We start from the raw sequence: 18,265 nt of genomic DNA, 5'->3' as shown, positions 1-18,265 counted from the left end.
TGGCGTAACAGACTTCTGCTATATGACTTGCAAGTCCAGTGAGGATGCATGACTAGCTAGGTAGGAACTCATGAACAAGTTTTCCATTCCGTTTGTTTATGTAAGGAATGACTTAAATTGCTTTATGCAATTCTGGGTATTCTTTACTAGCTCTATTGCAAGTTTTTGGTGTTTAGAAGAGATTAACAATATACATTTATTTATAAAACTTTAATTTTGACTAGAAAACAATATTAATTACACATGCCGAGTAGTACCTAAATTTTGTCTTTTTAATTTAGTTCATTTTGAAAATTTTAAACTAGAAAAATATATATGTATAATAACTAAGCATAAGAGTCTACCTAATGGTAGGGATGGGATGAGGCGGGATAGGTGTGATTTTTAATGTCTTCGTTCTCATCCATATGTTTATACCTTATAACCATCGTCATCCCTATATCTGATGAGTATGAAATTTGTATTTTTATTTTCATTCCTGTCAAGTATCAAGTTTATATGTACTCGATCATAAATTAATTAAATATTTTTTTTGTTAAAAAAAAGAATTTTAACTAGGAATGACAAAAATATTCATACCCGTAGGTATCTACAGATAAATCTATTATAGATAATAAATGAGTAACTTAAATGAATATTTGCGGATAACATATATAAGTATTTTTTACTCATTTATAAACAGGGCGAGGTAGACACAATACTATTTATATTCGTGAGTACCCGCTAAATAATATTACTTAAATATTTATATTTTTATCTTATATTTTTTTATATTTTAAAAAAATAATCACTAATTACAAGTTCAAAAATTAATATCAATTATTTATCTTTAATATTTTAATATACTTAACATCAAATAAAAGTTAAAAATTATTATAATACTTCTTTTAAGTTTTAAAATAATTCATAAATATTCATGAATATCCATGAATATTCGCGAGTATTTATAAAATTCACAAGTACTCGCTAAATGGATATTTGCTTGAAAATTATGAAATACAATTGATGTTCGAATCCAAAAAAAGGTCATTAACAAAATGAAAATTGCGTGAAAAATATATCCCATGAACAACTATAAAATAATATGAAATTAAATTTTTTGAAATTTTTTGTTTTCATCATATTTATAATACATTTGGTATAAACTGCAATTGCATTCAATAGTCTTCATATATGTGAATCTTATGAGACAAATTTTAATTCATCTATTAGTCAAAAAACCGATTCAAAAGGATTAAATTAACCTAAATTTAAGAGATAAAGAACCAAGATGAATATTTTAAAAGATAAAAAATTAAAATAAATTTTAAAAAATAAGATATAGACCTAGTAATATCTAGCCAAGCCTATATATTGTAGTTAAAAATAGTAGACAAATAAATTTCCTGAGACGTGCTTAGTACTGTTCTAAATGATTTATCCGCAATATTTACACAAGTCCCCTATACAACAAGAACGTTGAGATTACAGAACTAATAAGAAGAAAATTTAAAACCCAAAGCAGAAAAAGAAAAAAGATATAGGCCCAAGTCTTACCACTCTTGTTAGCCTTTTTGTATGCATATATCACAACTTGATGTATAAATCATTTTTCAAAGGCAATACTAGTCAATGTGGGACTTCTTTCTTTTGTAATACCTTATATACAACATATATAAATGTAAAATGTCATCCCTATATATAAATAATAACTAACCAAGTCTATTAATCTAGTGATTGTAAGGCTTGTCGACCTGGTGCTCCCAGGTTCGATTCTTGTCTTAATTTTTACTATAATAATTGAATTTAAGATTGTTGATTTATACCAATATATATTAACTCCAATGTTTCATGTGAGAAATCCCTATGAGTAAGGGCACTTTATTAAAGGTTGGTGCTCAAAGTGACTGAGACCAAGGAATTATTTGGAAAGAGATGTATACGATTATATCGTAAAGAATATGATGATGCGAGGGACATGTGACGACATGGAACCTTAAACTGGAAGTTACAACTAGGTAACATTGAGGGATAAAAGGCAGGGGTCTCACATCACACTAGTTCGAATACCTTGGGGATAAGGTGTTGAGGGGTTGAGAAAGCCAAGGGTCAAGGTAGCACCTTGTACAGGAGTCTCCACGAAACCAACTCAACAATCTCGACAACTGCTCCAACATTCCATGATTGGTGTGAGAGTACATCCCAAATTTGGACAAGGAAAGAAGTATCTTGTTCATATTTTGAGATTTATCTAAGGGATGGAATCGTACCATTTATAGGTCAGGAAATATGTACTCACAATCACTTCTGAAATGTGGTAATGTGGATCCATACTATATCAATGTCAAGTAAGTACAACTAGAACAAATTCTAGTTTCCACCTAGAGTCTTGTACCTCTGATGATAAGTGCTCTTATCTTTGTATTTAACATAGTCAATATCCAATAAGTATAACTAGAACTAATTCTAGTTTTCCCCATAAATTATTGTGTTTCTTAGGTAAGTGTCCTTACCTTTAGTATATAAATATAAGTTAAGATTATTACATCCTCACTCCTTTGTTTCTGTTTTGTGCATGTACTTGATGGATATACGTAAAGATTATGGTCAAGCATAATGATCGAGTTGATTCAACAGTACAAATATCAAAAGGATTATATATATGAAGATTGTTAGGAAGATACGATGCCTAATGATTATTTGTACTTGTACTTGTGTCTAGGTAAGATAGAATTTTTGTAATGCTCTAATTATGTTTTATGATGTATAGGTGGGAATAGTTAATACGTATTTTCACTGTATTTGTTTGTAATAAAAAATTCACGTTCATATTTTCATTGTAATTTCTTGGTTAGACATATGTTTTATTTTTTTTTATTGATTTTAATTATGTTTCCATATGTGATACCTCTATCCGAGGGTATCTTTTGAGCAATTTGCTTTTAGAAAAAGTCTATTTTTAGATTCATATATTGTTATTTCTTTTAATTTATATGATTTTCTAGTATGGGGTAGATGGTGTCACAATATTTTCTGTTGTAATGACTATAAACAAAAGTCAAGAACAACCTCTCAAACATGCATTTATCTTCCATAATTAGTATTTTCACTTGGTCAATTGTATGTTGCAATATCAAAGGTTACATCTTATTTTGGATTAAATATTATCATATGAAATAACAAGGGTCATGTTACAACTACAACTCCAAATGTAGTTTATTGAGAGGTCAATATTTGTTTTAGGTATTTATCAATTTTTATAATTGAACAAAAAAAGTTAAGTTTTAGTTATAACTGTTTCATCTCATCTTCTTAGTTGTTATTAAGAAAGTGAATTTGAGTTTAACTCAATCTTACAAAATTGACTTGAAAAAGTGAGGATTGATTTTTTACTTCTATGCACTATTATGCCCTTATTATTAGTCAATGAGAGTTTTTCAATACACCCCTCTCGTGTCGAGAATTGAACATCTTGAATGTAAAGTTTGTAAAACTAAACATTTGTGAGTGTTCGATAACGATATGATGATAAGTGGCACAATAAACCTAATAATAATTAATAGTCACTGGGATATAAACTATGATACTATCTTTAGAAAATGAATTTAAAGTTTAACTTAATCATACATAATCAACCTTAACGATGTGGATTTTTTTCACTTATATACACTATTATAAGCATAGTGATATGGCTAGCATCTCACATTAACTAGTAATAAGGACAACAAAGAGTATATAAATGAGAGACAACTCATGTTTCAAATCAATTTTATAAGGTTGAATTAAATTTCAATTCATTTTTTTAAGAGTTTTTTTTAATGGTGTATTTTTCTTCTACTTCTATCTGAATGAATGTTCTAATAAATTAATTTTTATGTGAAAAAAGTCTATTATGTTAAAAAAAATAGATAGTGTTGCGTTTTTTTAATTATAACTTTTAACCTTAAACTTCAAGTATTACTTATTAAAATGAATTTGTGTTGGAAGTTGTAATATAAATAAAACAAATGGTTTTTTATTAAAATAATTTACTTTGTTAATTTATGTTTATATATTATTAAAAATAATTAACAAATATAATATGTTAGATGCATGTCAAGGGTTACATAATTTATGAAGTTATAACAATATATTAAAAAACTTTAACATAAACTTGTTATTTATGTAAAAAGTTAAAACTAATTATACATATTATTAAAAAATAAATTAATCTTTATACATATATATTTTGTTTACCTTATATATCACACAGTCAAGAACCTAGTATATACAATTACGATAATTGAGTTTGAATTTATATATAACTTAATGGAAGTTATTGAAATTTTTGTTGTAATGTGCAAATTCTTAAATATGTGTGATTAAATTTGAGGTCACCTCGAAAATATATGTAATAAATGTTATATTAAAATTGACATTATAATTATTAAGATCGCGCTTTAATTTTGATTGAATTACAGCATAAGAAAGTCTTGAAGATTGTATCTATATTTTGGACCTTTTTTATTTATTATTATTATAATATAATTTTTAAATTAAATTACATTTTATATTTTTATAATATTCAATTCATGATTTTAATATTTTTAATTCTGTAATTTAAGTCTCAAATTAAAACTTTAAGACATTAAATATATATGATATAACAATTAGTATTTAGAATAAATTACACACTTCCTTACTTTTATTTCATAAATGTTTTTTTTACTTTTATTATATATTATATGATTTTTAGGTTAAATTATTTTTTTAACTCCTCTATAATATTTAACCTATAGTTTTAATTTTTACTTTTTAATTCTTCAATTCTAGTCTCAAAATTTTATAAAATATATAATCTTGATCCTTTTATTAAAAGTTCATCGATTGACGGTAACATTGAATGCATATGACATTAAATATATGATAAAAATTAATATTTAAATTAAATTGCACAATTTCTTATTTTTATTTTATAAATATTTGGAGCTTTTATTATTATATGATTTGAATGATAAATTATATTTTGGTCCCTCTACAATATTCAATCCATTATTTTATTAGTTTTTAATTATGCAATTTTGATCTACCGTTAAATGTTCATCAATTAACCATTAAAATTATAAGATTAAACATGTGAGATATTAAAAATATGTTATAATAATTAATATTTAATAAATTGCACTTTTAGTCTTCATTTTTATCTCTTTATATTACTTTTATGAAATCCAAATGAGAAATAACACTACAATTTAATCTAAGTATTATCTAATATTAATAACATATACCCTATGTTAAATATAATCAACATTAATCAATATATGAATATTTAATAGTGAAATCAAATTACAAATTTTGTACAATTTAGACTAAAATGAATGTTTAGTTAGCAGTAACTTTCTATAATTAATCTAACCTTGATAAGTAAACCAAGGTTAGGTTTGAGCTTCCTAACTTGTAAAAGTCGTGGTAGCAAGGTGGAGACGAGTTTTATTGTACCAAAGGTGAAATATGTTTTTAATACTCTAAATTTTATGATAACAAAGTCATGACCTTGATAAAATTGACAATTTGTCTAAGTTATTACATGAATCATACATACAATGTGTAAATTAATGAATCTCTAAATCATGAAGACAATGAGCATATTCAATGGAACATTAATTATAAGTTAAGCAACCATTTTATAAGGCTATCACCTTAACGGATACTTCCATGAAGTCGATAAATATAAGAAGATTTAAAGAAAAAAGTAGAACTTTGTGAATATTGTGAATACACGCCTTTTGCTTGTTGTTCCCAAACTCTGATAATAATTTTCTAAGTTTTGTATCCTTTGTCCAGTAGATGATCTAGAGAAAAGCTTAAGTGTATAACATCTTTGCCTTAGCAAGTCAACTTTTTAGTATACTAAACTTACATATCCCTCTTAGTAAGAGTTCTCATAAACACACTTTACATATCTGATAAGCTTAAAGAGGATAGTGAAAGAATACAACAATAGTTAATTGCATTTGTAAGCTAGAAATGACAGTAAGAATACTTGTGTTGTAAAAGTTTTCAAATTAGTGAGACCCTTCAAGTTCAAAGGTAACTGAACTAACTCAAGTTGGATGAACTAATATAAAATTGAAGTGCTCCCTTCCCTTTCCTTCTTCCTACACTTTCATTGGACAAAAACTCGATTACGAGCTAAAATATGTTATTTGCAGAAAAAGCTTTCAAACTTCACACACATTTCAATTTCCATGTTGTGTGTTTATGTTACTTCAAGTTTAAGGAGGTACTCCCCCCTTGTAAAAAAAAAATACTATATATATATATATATATATATATATATATAAAGATATTTTTGTATATTTCATTTTATAATTATGAAAAAGTATAACTTAACTTGAATTACAATAATAATTAATCATAAAATTAAGTTTATATGTTTAATTAAAATTATTGGATTCTTATATTTATTATTTATTAATTTTTCATATTGTTCGAATCAAAACATAATTAGTAATTTTTTAAAAAATACATAAAAACAAAAAAAAATGTGAAAACTTCACAAATTTTTCTAAACTTGATAAAATCCAAAAAAAATAAAGTTGATTTCTTTTTCTTCCCTTATAAATTTTCACCAAACACACCATACCTAACATGAATAGTAACGACAAATATTAAAGTCATCACCATCCCGTTTCATTGTCATGTCTAAAAAACTGTCTCAGAATATATTATTTTATATTTAAACTACAAATTAAATTTATGTATTTAATTAAACATTATTTAATTCTTAAATTTGTTAGTTTAAAATAAATAAAAAAATTAAGAATGTTTTCTTTCCAAAATTTAAAATTTGATAAAATTTAACAAAAATAAAGTTAAATTATTTTTTATTTTATTTTTACCCCTCATAAATCCACACCAAACACATCCCACCTTTAACAAAATTAGTGAAAATGATAGTTAAAGCCATCACTATCTCACCCCTTTATTTCATTGTCATGCCTTAAAAAAATGTCTCATAATACACTATCTTATTATTTTAAATTTTGTATCATTTATTATTTTCATGTATTATTTAAGCATAATTAATAATTTATTTAAAAATACATAAAATAAAAAATGTAGAATAGTTTTTTTTCTTCAGAAATAGATAAAATTCAATAAAAATAGAGTTTAATTTAATTTTCATTTCTCATAGGTTCACACCAAACACACACACACTCCATCCTTAACGGAAATAGTAACGGCGAGAGTTAATCCTGTCCCATTGCTACGCCGAAAAGAAAAAAATGGGTGAAGTGAGAATATATATATTATTTTAATTTTTATGTGTGGCTTATGGGGCATTCCATTTTCCTTCCTTCGTAGATTCCTTCCTATTCAATTCAACACTTCACCGTTTGTGTTGTTTCACTGAACAAACTACAAAGCCAACAACACTGCTTCTACACTCTGCCCAGACACTCACTCACTCACTCTTCTCAGAACTGTGTTCAGCGCCAATCACCAACCACTCGCTGCTCCTTCTAGAACCTTCTCAGGTTCTTTCTCAACACCCTCAGTCAACGCAACTCCAACACTCTGTATCTACTCTCTCTTTCTCTCTCTTTTTTCTCTTTCAATTTTTCCATCATTTTTTTTTTCATTCCGCCCCCAAATTGCATGTTTCTTCGTTCTTGTTAGCGTCCTCTGTGACGACGATTTTGTCGCTTCTTCATCTCTCAATGTGCGTTTCCTTTCGTAATTCATTTCTTCTTGTTGTCTTTCTGGTTCTTGCAGCTCTTCTTTGTTTTAGGTTTCAACAGAGCAATAGAAAATGCATGTCTAATTTTTTTTTCTTTCCTTTTATTGTTGTCTGCTGTCAATTTAATTATTTGATTAATTAATTAATTTGTTCTTTTGGTTGGAGATTGGTGGCAGAGAGAGCATCAGAATAGGGAAATTTGAAAGGTGGAAGAAGAAGGCTGATAGCATTTAGTGGAGAAGGTTGAATTTAGGGTTATTTATGATAGGAAGGATGAATGATGAACCTAATGGCGGTTCTTTCTGGATAGAGGAAATTGATGGGAAGGTTCAGACCCCTGTGAGAAGGAAAAGGAAATACAGGACAAAGAAAAAGGAATATCAAGGATGGGGGTCGACTTCCCTTATTTGGTTTCTTGAATCCATTGGTAGAGATACCACAAACCAGATAGCTCAGAGCGAGGTTGCGAATATTATACTTGAGTATGTAAAGCAGAATGGGCTCTTTCATAAAACCAAGAAGAAGAGGATTGAGTGTGACGAGAGGCTCCATTCGCTGTTCGGGAGGAAGAGCATTAGCCGCTTGAAAATCAATGACTTGCTCGAGTCGCACTTTGCGGAGAACTGTGAGGGATCCTCTGATGATATTTTGTTTGATTCGGACGAGGATGAGATTGCGCTGGCAACGTGTGAAACCACCCCTAGGACGGCGCCTTCGGAGTGGAGGAGTCAACCAAGGAAACCGGTTTTTGAGAAACCGAGGAGCTGTTTTGCTGCTGTTGTTCCGGCCAACATTAAGCTTGTTTATTTGAGGAGGAGTCTTGTTGAGGACCTTTTAAAGGACCCTCAAACTTTTGAGAGTAAAGTAGTTGGAAGCTTCATAAGAATTAGATGTGACCCAAATGATTACCTTCAGAAAAACTCACACCAGCTTTTGCAAGTCAAAGGTAATTTGGCTGATCATGGTTGATTAGGAAAAAAACTTAGCTACCGTACCATAGGTATTGTTGGTGTTGTTCTCCAAATTGCAGTTTCACCTTGATAATATACATAAAAATGTATATTATCAAGGTTTTCATTAAATGTAAATGCATATTACCGAGGTGAAACTCCAATTCTAATGTACCTAAGTTTTGCCCTGTTGATTATATAGCATTGCATTCTAGTTAATGTATTTTTTTTTTTTCACTTCTACATGTTCAAGTCTTTGAATAGGCATGTTCATCAACTGCTAAGTTTAATAGTTTAATACCTTATGTTTGTAAGAAGCAGAGGTTACATGCAAAAAAAGGCAAACTGAAATGTGCTTATGTACTGTTTATTTTTTTAGTCATTAGTTAAGGTTGCATGTATTTGATGATCTGGCAAAGTGGTCAAATTTGTCCTAATTTTTGGACTATTTGCAATGAGATCAATAAACAAAATTTTGTAATCCTATTACATCATGCTGGTTGGGATTCTCATAAATCAAGCAAATCCCAAGGTGCTTATTATTATGTACTCTATTTTGGCATTATTAGTATAGGTCAAGGCCAGGTGTGGTTTGTCATAGGGCCTGTTTGGATGAGCTTTTCCATGAGCACTGTTAGGAGAAAAAAAATAGGAAGAAAAATTGAAATAAACTGCTCTATAAGCTAAAACTAACTTATGCAAGAGTTAAAAATAAGATTTTGGAGAAGCTAATTAGATAGAGCTTCTACAAATTAGCTATCTAATTAGCTTATGGACAAGCTAGTTGTAACTTATGGAGAAACTCATTTCATTTTTTCTACCTATTTCTCTCTCCTATAAGTGGACTATTCACCATGAGTGATAATGAACAAAACAATATAATCTAATAACCTCATGCTGGGTGGGATTTAAATAACTGGGAAAAAATTGTACTTAAATCATGTGCTGCTTTTTGACATCATTAATATAGGTCATGTCTCAGTTCTGGTTTATTCTAATCGAATACTTTAGACTATTCACAATGAATAACGGTGAACAATAAATCTATCCATTGGGTTTCCAATTAATTTTCTACAGACTCATTCCTGGAACTATTTCTCTTAGTGTTTTGTATTAATCTATTATTTATTTGTGACTTTGGCAAGCAATTGACAATTGAATATGACATAGAAAAATAGACAACGATATTTATTTCTTCTAATTAGCTGAAGTACAGTTTTTCTGGGTTATCTTCCAGGTATGAAGAAGAGTTCTGAAGTAAATGGAGAAATTCACCTTCAAGCTTCTGGTTTCATTAAAGACATCAGGATTCCAATGCTGTCAGATGATAATTTCTCTGAGGTGAAGATAATTTATCTAGCTACTTTTAGCATTATTTAGCAAAAATAGTAGACTGTTTTTATAAGGGTTAACTCATCTAGTAGGATCAAATTTCATTGACTTAAGCCCTGTTTGATTGAACTTCTTAACAAGCATTTATAAGAGAAGAAAAATAAGAAGATAAAATGAATCAAACATCTCCCACTAGTTATTTAGAAGATCCCTGATCTAATTTCTTCAAAAGCTAGGGTGCATAAGTTGATTTTAAACTTGAGGGAAAATTTTGATTCATTTTACCTCCTAATTTCCTTCTCCTATGCGTGTTTGTTGAGAAATTTATCCAAATGAGGCCTTAAAGGTGTATTGACTCAAAGGTCTAGGGTTCGTTTCATGCGGGTGGTCTCTAGTTGGTCATTTGTAACTGTATGTACCATTTTAACTGGATTGTGCTATGCCATGAACTTGAAATGTAGTAACTTTTCCTCCCCCTAATTTTTCATGTACCCAAAAAAAAAATGATTGTTGACTCTCCTGCTAAGCCAAAAGGGCCAAGTTGTCTTGGTTCTTGATCAATTTCTATCAAATTGATGCTGGATTTACTTTCATTGACAGTTTTAAATAAGCCCATCTGAACTGGAAGTTGATGGTTGGTTTGATATTCTTTACTGCTGATTATCTTCAATACTATAATGTTGTATCCTATATATAATTTTGAATAATGTGAAGTTTAATTATGGATGTGATATATGCATGTCTGACTGTAACTATGCCTGATATAGTTAATTGCAAATAAATGCCAATGCAAAATGGCAGGGGGCAATTCTATGCATCATAATGGTATATGTTGTTTTCTGACTATAGTAATTAAAGTAGAATGAGAAAACATCTTTCATTAATAAACTTCTTGAAAGTGGTTCAAGTTTTCATATAAGTTTTTGAAGCCAACTTAGAGAAGCTAAAGAGATAATGTATACTGCTTCAAGGTTTTATTCTAGTCTAGTACCAATTGGTGCAAAACTAAACTGTGGGATAAATAAAGGATGGGGTGGGAAATAGAAGAAAAATATTGATATAAAGTAATCATGTTAGTTTTTAGTAAAGCTAGTACCCTGCTCTAAACTCTAGCTGCTGCTATTCTTCAAAACCATGTCTTCATTCTAACCTGCAACAAGGTTTATTTATGGATAGTCTCAGGGACAAAATATTCAAACAATAATCTAAAGACAGTGTTAAGTTGTGTAGGAAAATGCAAAGAGTAAACATAAAATTGGATGTCTGAGAACTAGGGCATGGAGCAAAATGGTTTGGAAATTCTTTTATCAAAACAAACACAAAGTAACTACCATACAAATTCTGAACTCCATGCTCTAATTTGGAAAGTACTTTCTATGATTTCCATTAATAAGCTAATTTTTTTTCTTCATATCTCTCTCTCTCTCTTTTAATTTGCTTTACTAGCTAAAATAGTTTAAATAAGTGCTGATGAATAAATAGCATACTTTTGCAAGAATCACAACTTTGTGTAGCTACTTAATACTATCTTCTCAGTGATATTTACCATGTTCAAAAATGTTTGTTTTCCATATCTGTGTTACTCTGCATTTAAATTTTATGGGACTTTGGTTTCAGGAGGAGTGTAAGGATTTGTGCCAAAGAGTAAAAGATGGCTTGGTCAAAAGACCTATGATTGTAAGCTCTTTTTATCGTTTTGAATTATTCTAAAATAGTGAAATTCCTGCAGCACTGGAGCAAGCCACTTCTATAACTTGTGAATTGAAAGGAATAACGTGTGGTGTATTCTTTATACATGCAAGTCTGTTTTACTCTAGATACTATTGTGTGATGCTTTAATGAATCTAAATAATGACATTTTCTTTTATACATGGTAGGTGGATATGGAGCAGACAGCAAGAGTATTGCATGAGGATATGACTAAGCATGTATGTACCGAACTGTAGCTGAACCTTGTGTTTGGATTGCTTCATAGCCTTCATTTATGTTTTTATTCATGATTTTCTCATAATTTGTCAAGCTAAATTTGGAATCATGAATACCATCAAATTGTAGCATTAAGGGATGACACAATGAAAAATTGCTTGAAATATATCACATAAATGATAAATAATATATAGTTTTCAATATAACAATTTTTATTAATAGATTGACAAAAGAGCTTGCCCACAAGTCTCACAAAACAAAATCATAAGTCACAATTGAGTATGAAGCCCCCATTTAAGAATAATGAAAGAACAACGGAATGTCCATTTCATTTTGTAGCCAACGTCAACTAGTCTATATTTGGTAATAGATTATTTTCTGGAAATAATTGCTTTTTCTTCAAAAGCTCTCTTTGAAAGCTGGTATAAATATGTGATTTTCAAAATAAGCTGAAGTAAACTTAAACCTAATGGGAAAAGACTTGATTGTTGTTGTATATACTATAAGAAGGCAACTGGAATCATTTATCAGGCACTCCACCATGTTACTCCACATGTTGGTGTCTGTATATATGCTAATGATTTTTGTTGTAATATGTATATGCACCAGGAAAAGCCAAAATTCAGTTCTATAGCAGCTATGGTTATCTATTCTTTGAGACTTTGCAATGCTCATAGCTAACCGTACTCCATTGCAAATTAGATTAACATTGATAATAAATTCTTTTGCATACTCTCTTTTCATTGATCAGTTACCTGCACAGACTCTTCATTCATAGAATGTCATTCAGTGTCACATTCTATCACCTCTATACAGTCTCTTGAGAATAAATAACACTTTTTAAGTTAAATTATTTGACACTTCTTAGATACTGTTTATAGTGTTTATACATGCTAGTTGTCATAACTCATATTTTTCTCATACTAGTTGATATTTGTTTGTATGTTAAATGTGTGTATACTTGTCCTGTTCTGTGTGTGCATTGAAACTATGCATGGACTGTACATGCTTGTTTCACATAAGAATTTATTTTTACCCTTTTGATATCTGGGCTTTATTTTTTGCCTGTATTTCCTAATTCCTGCTTTCTTTTATGTGATGATTTTGTTTTAGTGGCTTGCAAGAGAACTGACTCTGCTACAAAATCTTATTGAACGAGCTAATGAAAAGGGTTGGCGTAGAGAATATCCTTATCTGATATTTATTAGATTGACATTTTTTTCTATATTGTGGTAATGGCTCCCATTCCATTTTTGCATCATAAGATGGCAACATCTGCCCGAACTTGGTTAACACATTATACTACTCTTTTATACAACCAAATTTGTTCTCTAGTAGATACTTCATACATTGTTAACTATACTATTTGTCATAAATAAAAACCATTGTCTGTTTATGGCAATCTCTCTCTCTCTCTCTCTCTCTCTCTCTCTCTCTCTCTCTATCTATCTATCTATATATATATATATATATATATATATATATATAACCCATGCCAACTTCATAATCCTTGATTGGATTGATTTCTAATTTTATTTATTTATTTTTGCAATAATAATGCTGATTTGCTTATTCAACTCATAAATAAATAAATCTGTTCCTATCATTGTTTTTCAGGACTTAAAATCTTTTTGATAATTGGTCACCTAATTGATTTGAGCCATCAAATCGATTCTTCAGTTTGTTTGTGTTTCATCTGACAGTTTCATAATGCTTATTTAATTTTTTCTAATATTTCCTGCATCAATTCTTTCAGTATCATATTGTAGGATATTTTAGGGTGAAGTATCTTTCTCTTCCAAACCACATCACATACCTTGGATATTTATTCAATTTCTCTCATAACCCAAACCCACCTGAGTTTATGTACAGGTGGTATTTGAGAGGAGAGGGGGAGCTTCTCTTTAATGCAGCAAGCAGACTTATCTTCTGTATAGTATAACTAAATACCACCTTAATGATACTAGTCCTCTTGAAAGTCATGCAGACTGATTACATTACAATTCCTTCTACATGGCTTTCACTTTTTTTCTTATGTACAGCAGTAATTCCTGAATTAGAAAGCAATCAATTTTGGTGATGCACATTGTGCATTAAAATTCTATATGCTTTTTTTAGTGGTACTTTTTAAGTCAAAAACTGTAAGAAAGGTTTTATATGAAGCAAAGTTTCCTTAATCAATTGGAAGTACACTGGATGAGTACCTACGAAGAAGGGAGAAGCTTCAGAGTCCTGATGAGCAGGAGCGGTTATTGCATGAATTTCCTCAAGTTATTTCAGATGATCAAGAATCAGAAACTACAACACCTGATGTTCAAGATAAAAAAGTAGAAAACAATTTACAGGAGTTCTGGCAGGCCACCTGTACTAAAACATCTTTAGTGACTGAGGTCCCAAAGGCAGTTGCAAATACAAAACTAGATACTGTTAATCTTGTAAAACAACAAAGCAATTCACCGAAGTCAATTCCCAGTCTCCGCATAGCACCAGAAGTACCTCTTTTGGATATGACAAAGAATAGCACTATGTTGAATTGCATTTCTCATAACAGGGCAGGTTTGTTGTAAACATTCTTTTCCATGATTATACTTTTAAATGTATGTCTTTTTTTTTTTTTTTTTTTTTTAATCTGTGAATCTGTTATGTGCTTGATTGTAATACCGTGGTATGTTTTGTTTGGGTGGGAGTTGTTCTAATTTATTTATTATACCTCAAAGCCGTCAATGATAAGCCATGGAAAGAACTTAATTGGGATAATATAAGCATTCTGGTCCACCCAAAGACACCACTGCATTGGATAGAAATCATAGGGCCAAAGCTTCTGAATTTGTTCAAATGGAAATACTCCGAGTTCTGTGGGCATACCCAATATTGCTGGAAAGTTAAAAGTGTACAATTCCCAATATAACTAGCTGCATGAAGTTTCTGGAATCATTTTCTGTCTGGAGAATGGGTAAGAATATATAAATAGGATGATTGGTTGAATGAATAACATTTACAAGCAATCTGGCTACAGTATTGTCTGAATCAATTGCCCTTGGTAAGATAGATTATGAAACATATTTGCTAAACATAAAAGGCAGTTCAGTCAGTAAATTAGTGGTGTTATATACAACTCCCTCATGTAATGCCTGAATTAGCTTCTTTTGGGACCAAAAAGCCTCTTTCTTTCAGCTATCTAAGAGAGTTTTTGAAAAAAATAAAAAAATATTATTTCCCTTGAGAAATGCATTGCCAACCATGCATGGGGTTCTGATTCACTTCTACGTCATGCTTCATACAATAGCTTCTAAAAGATTAGGCTTGCAACTTGGGAGTCTTTTTGCACAAATGATGTTTATTATAGTAAACACATGTTTTGTTTCGTTATTATCAAAGAGATTAATGCAAAAAGATAATTATTATTTTAGACTAGAGTAATAGATACTTTTATCCACTCAAAAGTCATTTTTATGTGTATTTGAAAGGTTGATAAAGTCTAGAAAAGTCTAATATCGTAATTAGGGGTTAGAGTGAAGTTAGTTCAAATTTTAGGCAAAATTCATTAAATAAAACGCTATGGGTCCACCATTAAACCATTACAGGAGTCTATAAGTAGATGTTTCCTTGTACTTGTCATCAAATTACTGTAGCCTTTCCAAGTTCAATTTTATTTATTTTGTATAGAACATGCTTTCCCTGTTTCTAGGAGTAGACTTCCAATGTTCTTACATATTTCTGATATTTTTTCCTGTTTCCAACTCCATCCTACCTATTGTCCTTTTCTATCAACATCACGTTTCAATTTAAGCACCTGGGCTAAATCAGATCGCTTTAACGAAAAAAAAATGGTTTGTGTCAAAGATATCTTGTTTGCATACAATTAGTTCTGCATTTTCCACTTCTTAATTGATCAAATCACACCCTCTTAATTATTATCCATTATTTTCTTTATTTGATGCTCTGTTTCAGATGCTTTGCTAAATTGCCACAAACTATATAATGCCCATTATAAGCATTATTCATCAGATGTTTTACTATCTAATTCTGTGAATAATGATCTTCCTGTATACTATTTTGCAATCAAATTTGCTACGAACTTTAAGATAATGAAAAGATTTGCCCTGCCATTTTTAATGGATGTAAATTGACTCCTCCAAGCCTATGCTAATGTCATTCTTTGATGTTCTTGGCTTGTTTTGGCAGAGAACCAGTCGTGTGGCTTATCTGTCCAGCAGCCGCCAGAGCAACAAACAGACTTTGCATATAAGAATGACATGTCTAGGCCAGCCGAATCACATGAAGGAAAGATCTCTCAAGCACTTCCCAACAAACAAACACGGCTGTCTCAGCGTGAGGTTATAGAGGTAGACGATGTGTTACCACATGTCCAACTGCTGCCAAAGCAACAAACAGACTTCACATATAAGAATGGCATGTCTAAGCTAGCCGAATCACATGAAGTGGAGATCTCTCAATCTCAAGCACTGCCCAACAAACAGATACAGTCATCTCAGCTCAAGGTTATAGAGATAAGCGATGGCTTACTGATCCAACAGCTGCCAGAGCAAGAAACAGGCTTGACATATAAGAATGACATGTCTAAGCCAGGTGAAACACATGAAGCGAAGATCTCTCAAGCACCGCCCAAAAAACAGATACAGCCCTCTAAGATTCAGGTTATAGAGCTAAGCGATGATGAAGAAGAAATTGAAAAACCAAGTACTACAAAGCTGATTCCTGCTGTGGAGTTGGATAGCTTGATGTGGCATTACAGAGATCCCAAGGGAAATGTACAAGGACCATTTTCCTTGATTTCTCTAAAACGGTGGAGTGATGCTGGTTACTTTTCCCAAGATTTTATGGTCTGGAAGTTAGGTCATAGTCAGGATGAAGGTGTATTACTGGTTAATGTACTAGCCCAATTTTTCCCCATTTGATCAAATTGCTTATGATACATTGTAAAATACAGGTCAATAATTTTGTTGTGATTCTAAGGCAACTGTCAATCTACATCTTGTAATTGTAACTAGAAATTCATGCTCAAAAATTGAAATTTTCCCCCCTTCCCCCTTCGCTTGTCAACCTCTTTACCTTGCCAAGATAAATCGGTATCATCGGATCCTTCATGCACGATGCATCTGAGTTCTGAATGTTAGATTATTTAGACAATGTGGAGAGATGTTGCAATGCTCCTGGCCAGGCTATGATTATCCAAGCGGGTGATCTTTCAGGCTATAGAGAAAATTTCAGCTAGTATGGGGTTACTCCGTGATCTCAATTTTAAATTTTGGATATGCATGGTCGTTAAATATTTGAAGTGAGAGATTTATTGTCTATAGTAATTCTACTCAATTCGAGTAGAATTGACTTTCCGTGTAAGATATTTGTTATTTATATAAAAAGAAGAAAAAAAATATCAACTTGGCAAGGGGGTTGTGCAATAGACATACCAATATGTAAATTTACAATTGTTTTCGACCCTACTTTAGAATCATTGCACCCTCGTTGAGCGGTTGATTCAAGTTGATATTGTTGAGTACCTGAAAAGGGATTATGCGACTTAGTAGGGTTACTTCTTCGTTTGGAAAAAATCATATTCTTGAGATGAACAAGTTCATCTCTTGTAGAAGCTTAATATCCAAGCTACGAAGTTTCCCAATAAATTTAGTCAATTTAGAGATCGGGACATTGAGCAGGCCTCAATGTAGTTGTGTGAGTTGTACATGTTTTACTAGGAGTGAGAAAGGGTGGCAGAATATTGGGTCAGCATTATCCAGACATACTTTCTTGAGAAAGGGTGGCAGAATAAGTTTAATTTCATCAGTAGTTTTTCATCAATAATAATCACTTATTTGTGTTTTGTTTTATAAAATGCAATTATGCAATAAAAGTTTAAATGATTTTTAGTTTGAGTTACAGCCAATGATCCATTAGGTTAATATCGTGCACAAGTCAAATAAGATGAAACCATATTATTTATTTAGTTTTTGTTTTTCCCTTTTGATATTGATGATAACACCGACCAAATAGTTAACAAACGGGAAACAAAAAAACAATCACGGGGGGAGTAGAGTGTGTGAGTTGGTTGAGTAGAATATGAGTGTCGTAAATTTCGTGATACTCATATTTGATTCCTATACATAAAAAAAAACCAAAAAAAAAAATCAATGAAAATCTTTAAGAGAGAGGGTGTTTGCAATATTTTACTTAAAAATAAATTTTATATATATATATATATATATATATATATATGTATATATACATGTGAATGTAAAATATTAATATTAATATATTAAATTAGTTTACTGTATTTTACGATGATTATTTTTAAAATTCATACTAAATATTTGTTTAGTTGACATGACACTATAAA

At 30.5% G+C, this 18,265-nt stretch overlaps 1 protein-coding gene across 5 annotated transcripts; it reads left to right on the top strand.

Annotated features, from left to right (window-relative positions):
- The first annotated feature begins 7,291 nt into the window (after nucleotides 1-7,291).
- Nucleotides 7,292-16,974, top strand: LOC109818508 (SWIB/MDM2 and Plus-3 and GYF domain-containing protein). Of its 5 annotated transcripts, none has more exons than XM_083073905.1 (8): nucleotides 7,292-7,499; nucleotides 7,879-8,648; nucleotides 9,890-9,993; nucleotides 11,602-11,661; nucleotides 11,862-11,912; nucleotides 13,024-13,095; nucleotides 14,103-14,466; nucleotides 16,096-16,974. In XM_083073905.1, the coding sequence occupies exons 2-8, from the start codon at nucleotides 7,964-7,966 to the stop codon at nucleotides 16,827-16,829; spliced, it is 2,070 nt and encodes a 689-aa protein (XP_082930031.1). In that variant the 5' UTR covers nucleotides 7,292-7,499; nucleotides 7,879-7,963; the 3' UTR covers nucleotides 16,830-16,974. The 5 variants fall into 5 exon arrangements, with proteins under 5 accessions (XP_082930031.1, XP_082930037.1, XP_082930027.1 ...); XM_083073911.1 differs by having other exon boundaries at nucleotides 7,868-8,648; XM_083073901.1 differs by having other exon boundaries at nucleotides 7,292-7,541.
- The last annotated feature ends 1,291 nt before the right edge of the window (nucleotides 16,975-18,265 follow it).

This window comes from Cajanus cajan, chromosome 1 (genome assembly GCF_000230855.2).
Source record: "Cajanus cajan strain Asha chromosome 1, NIPB_CcT2T_4, whole genome shotgun sequence".
In the NCBI taxonomy this organism is placed as follows: domain Eukaryota; kingdom Viridiplantae; phylum Streptophyta; class Magnoliopsida; order Fabales; family Fabaceae; genus Cajanus; species Cajanus cajan.
Note: the sequence above shows the minus strand (reverse complement) of the source record. Positions and strands in the feature narration are given on the sequence as shown.

Excerpts from the sequence above, each read along its gene's own strand:
- LOC109818508 (XM_083073905.1), top strand. The coding sequence starts at position 7,964 with ATGATAGGAAGGATGAATGATGAACCTAATGGCGGTTCTTTCTGGATA. Across the intron at positions 9,994-11,601 it reads CAGATGATAATTTCTCTGAG|GAGGAGTGTAAGGATTTGTG; the intron begins GTGAAGATAATT and ends CTTTGGTTTCAG. Across the intron at positions 13,096-14,102 it reads AAAAGGGTTGGCGTAGAGAA|CTGGATGAGTACCTACGAAG; the intron begins TATCCTTATCTG and ends ATTGGAAGTACA.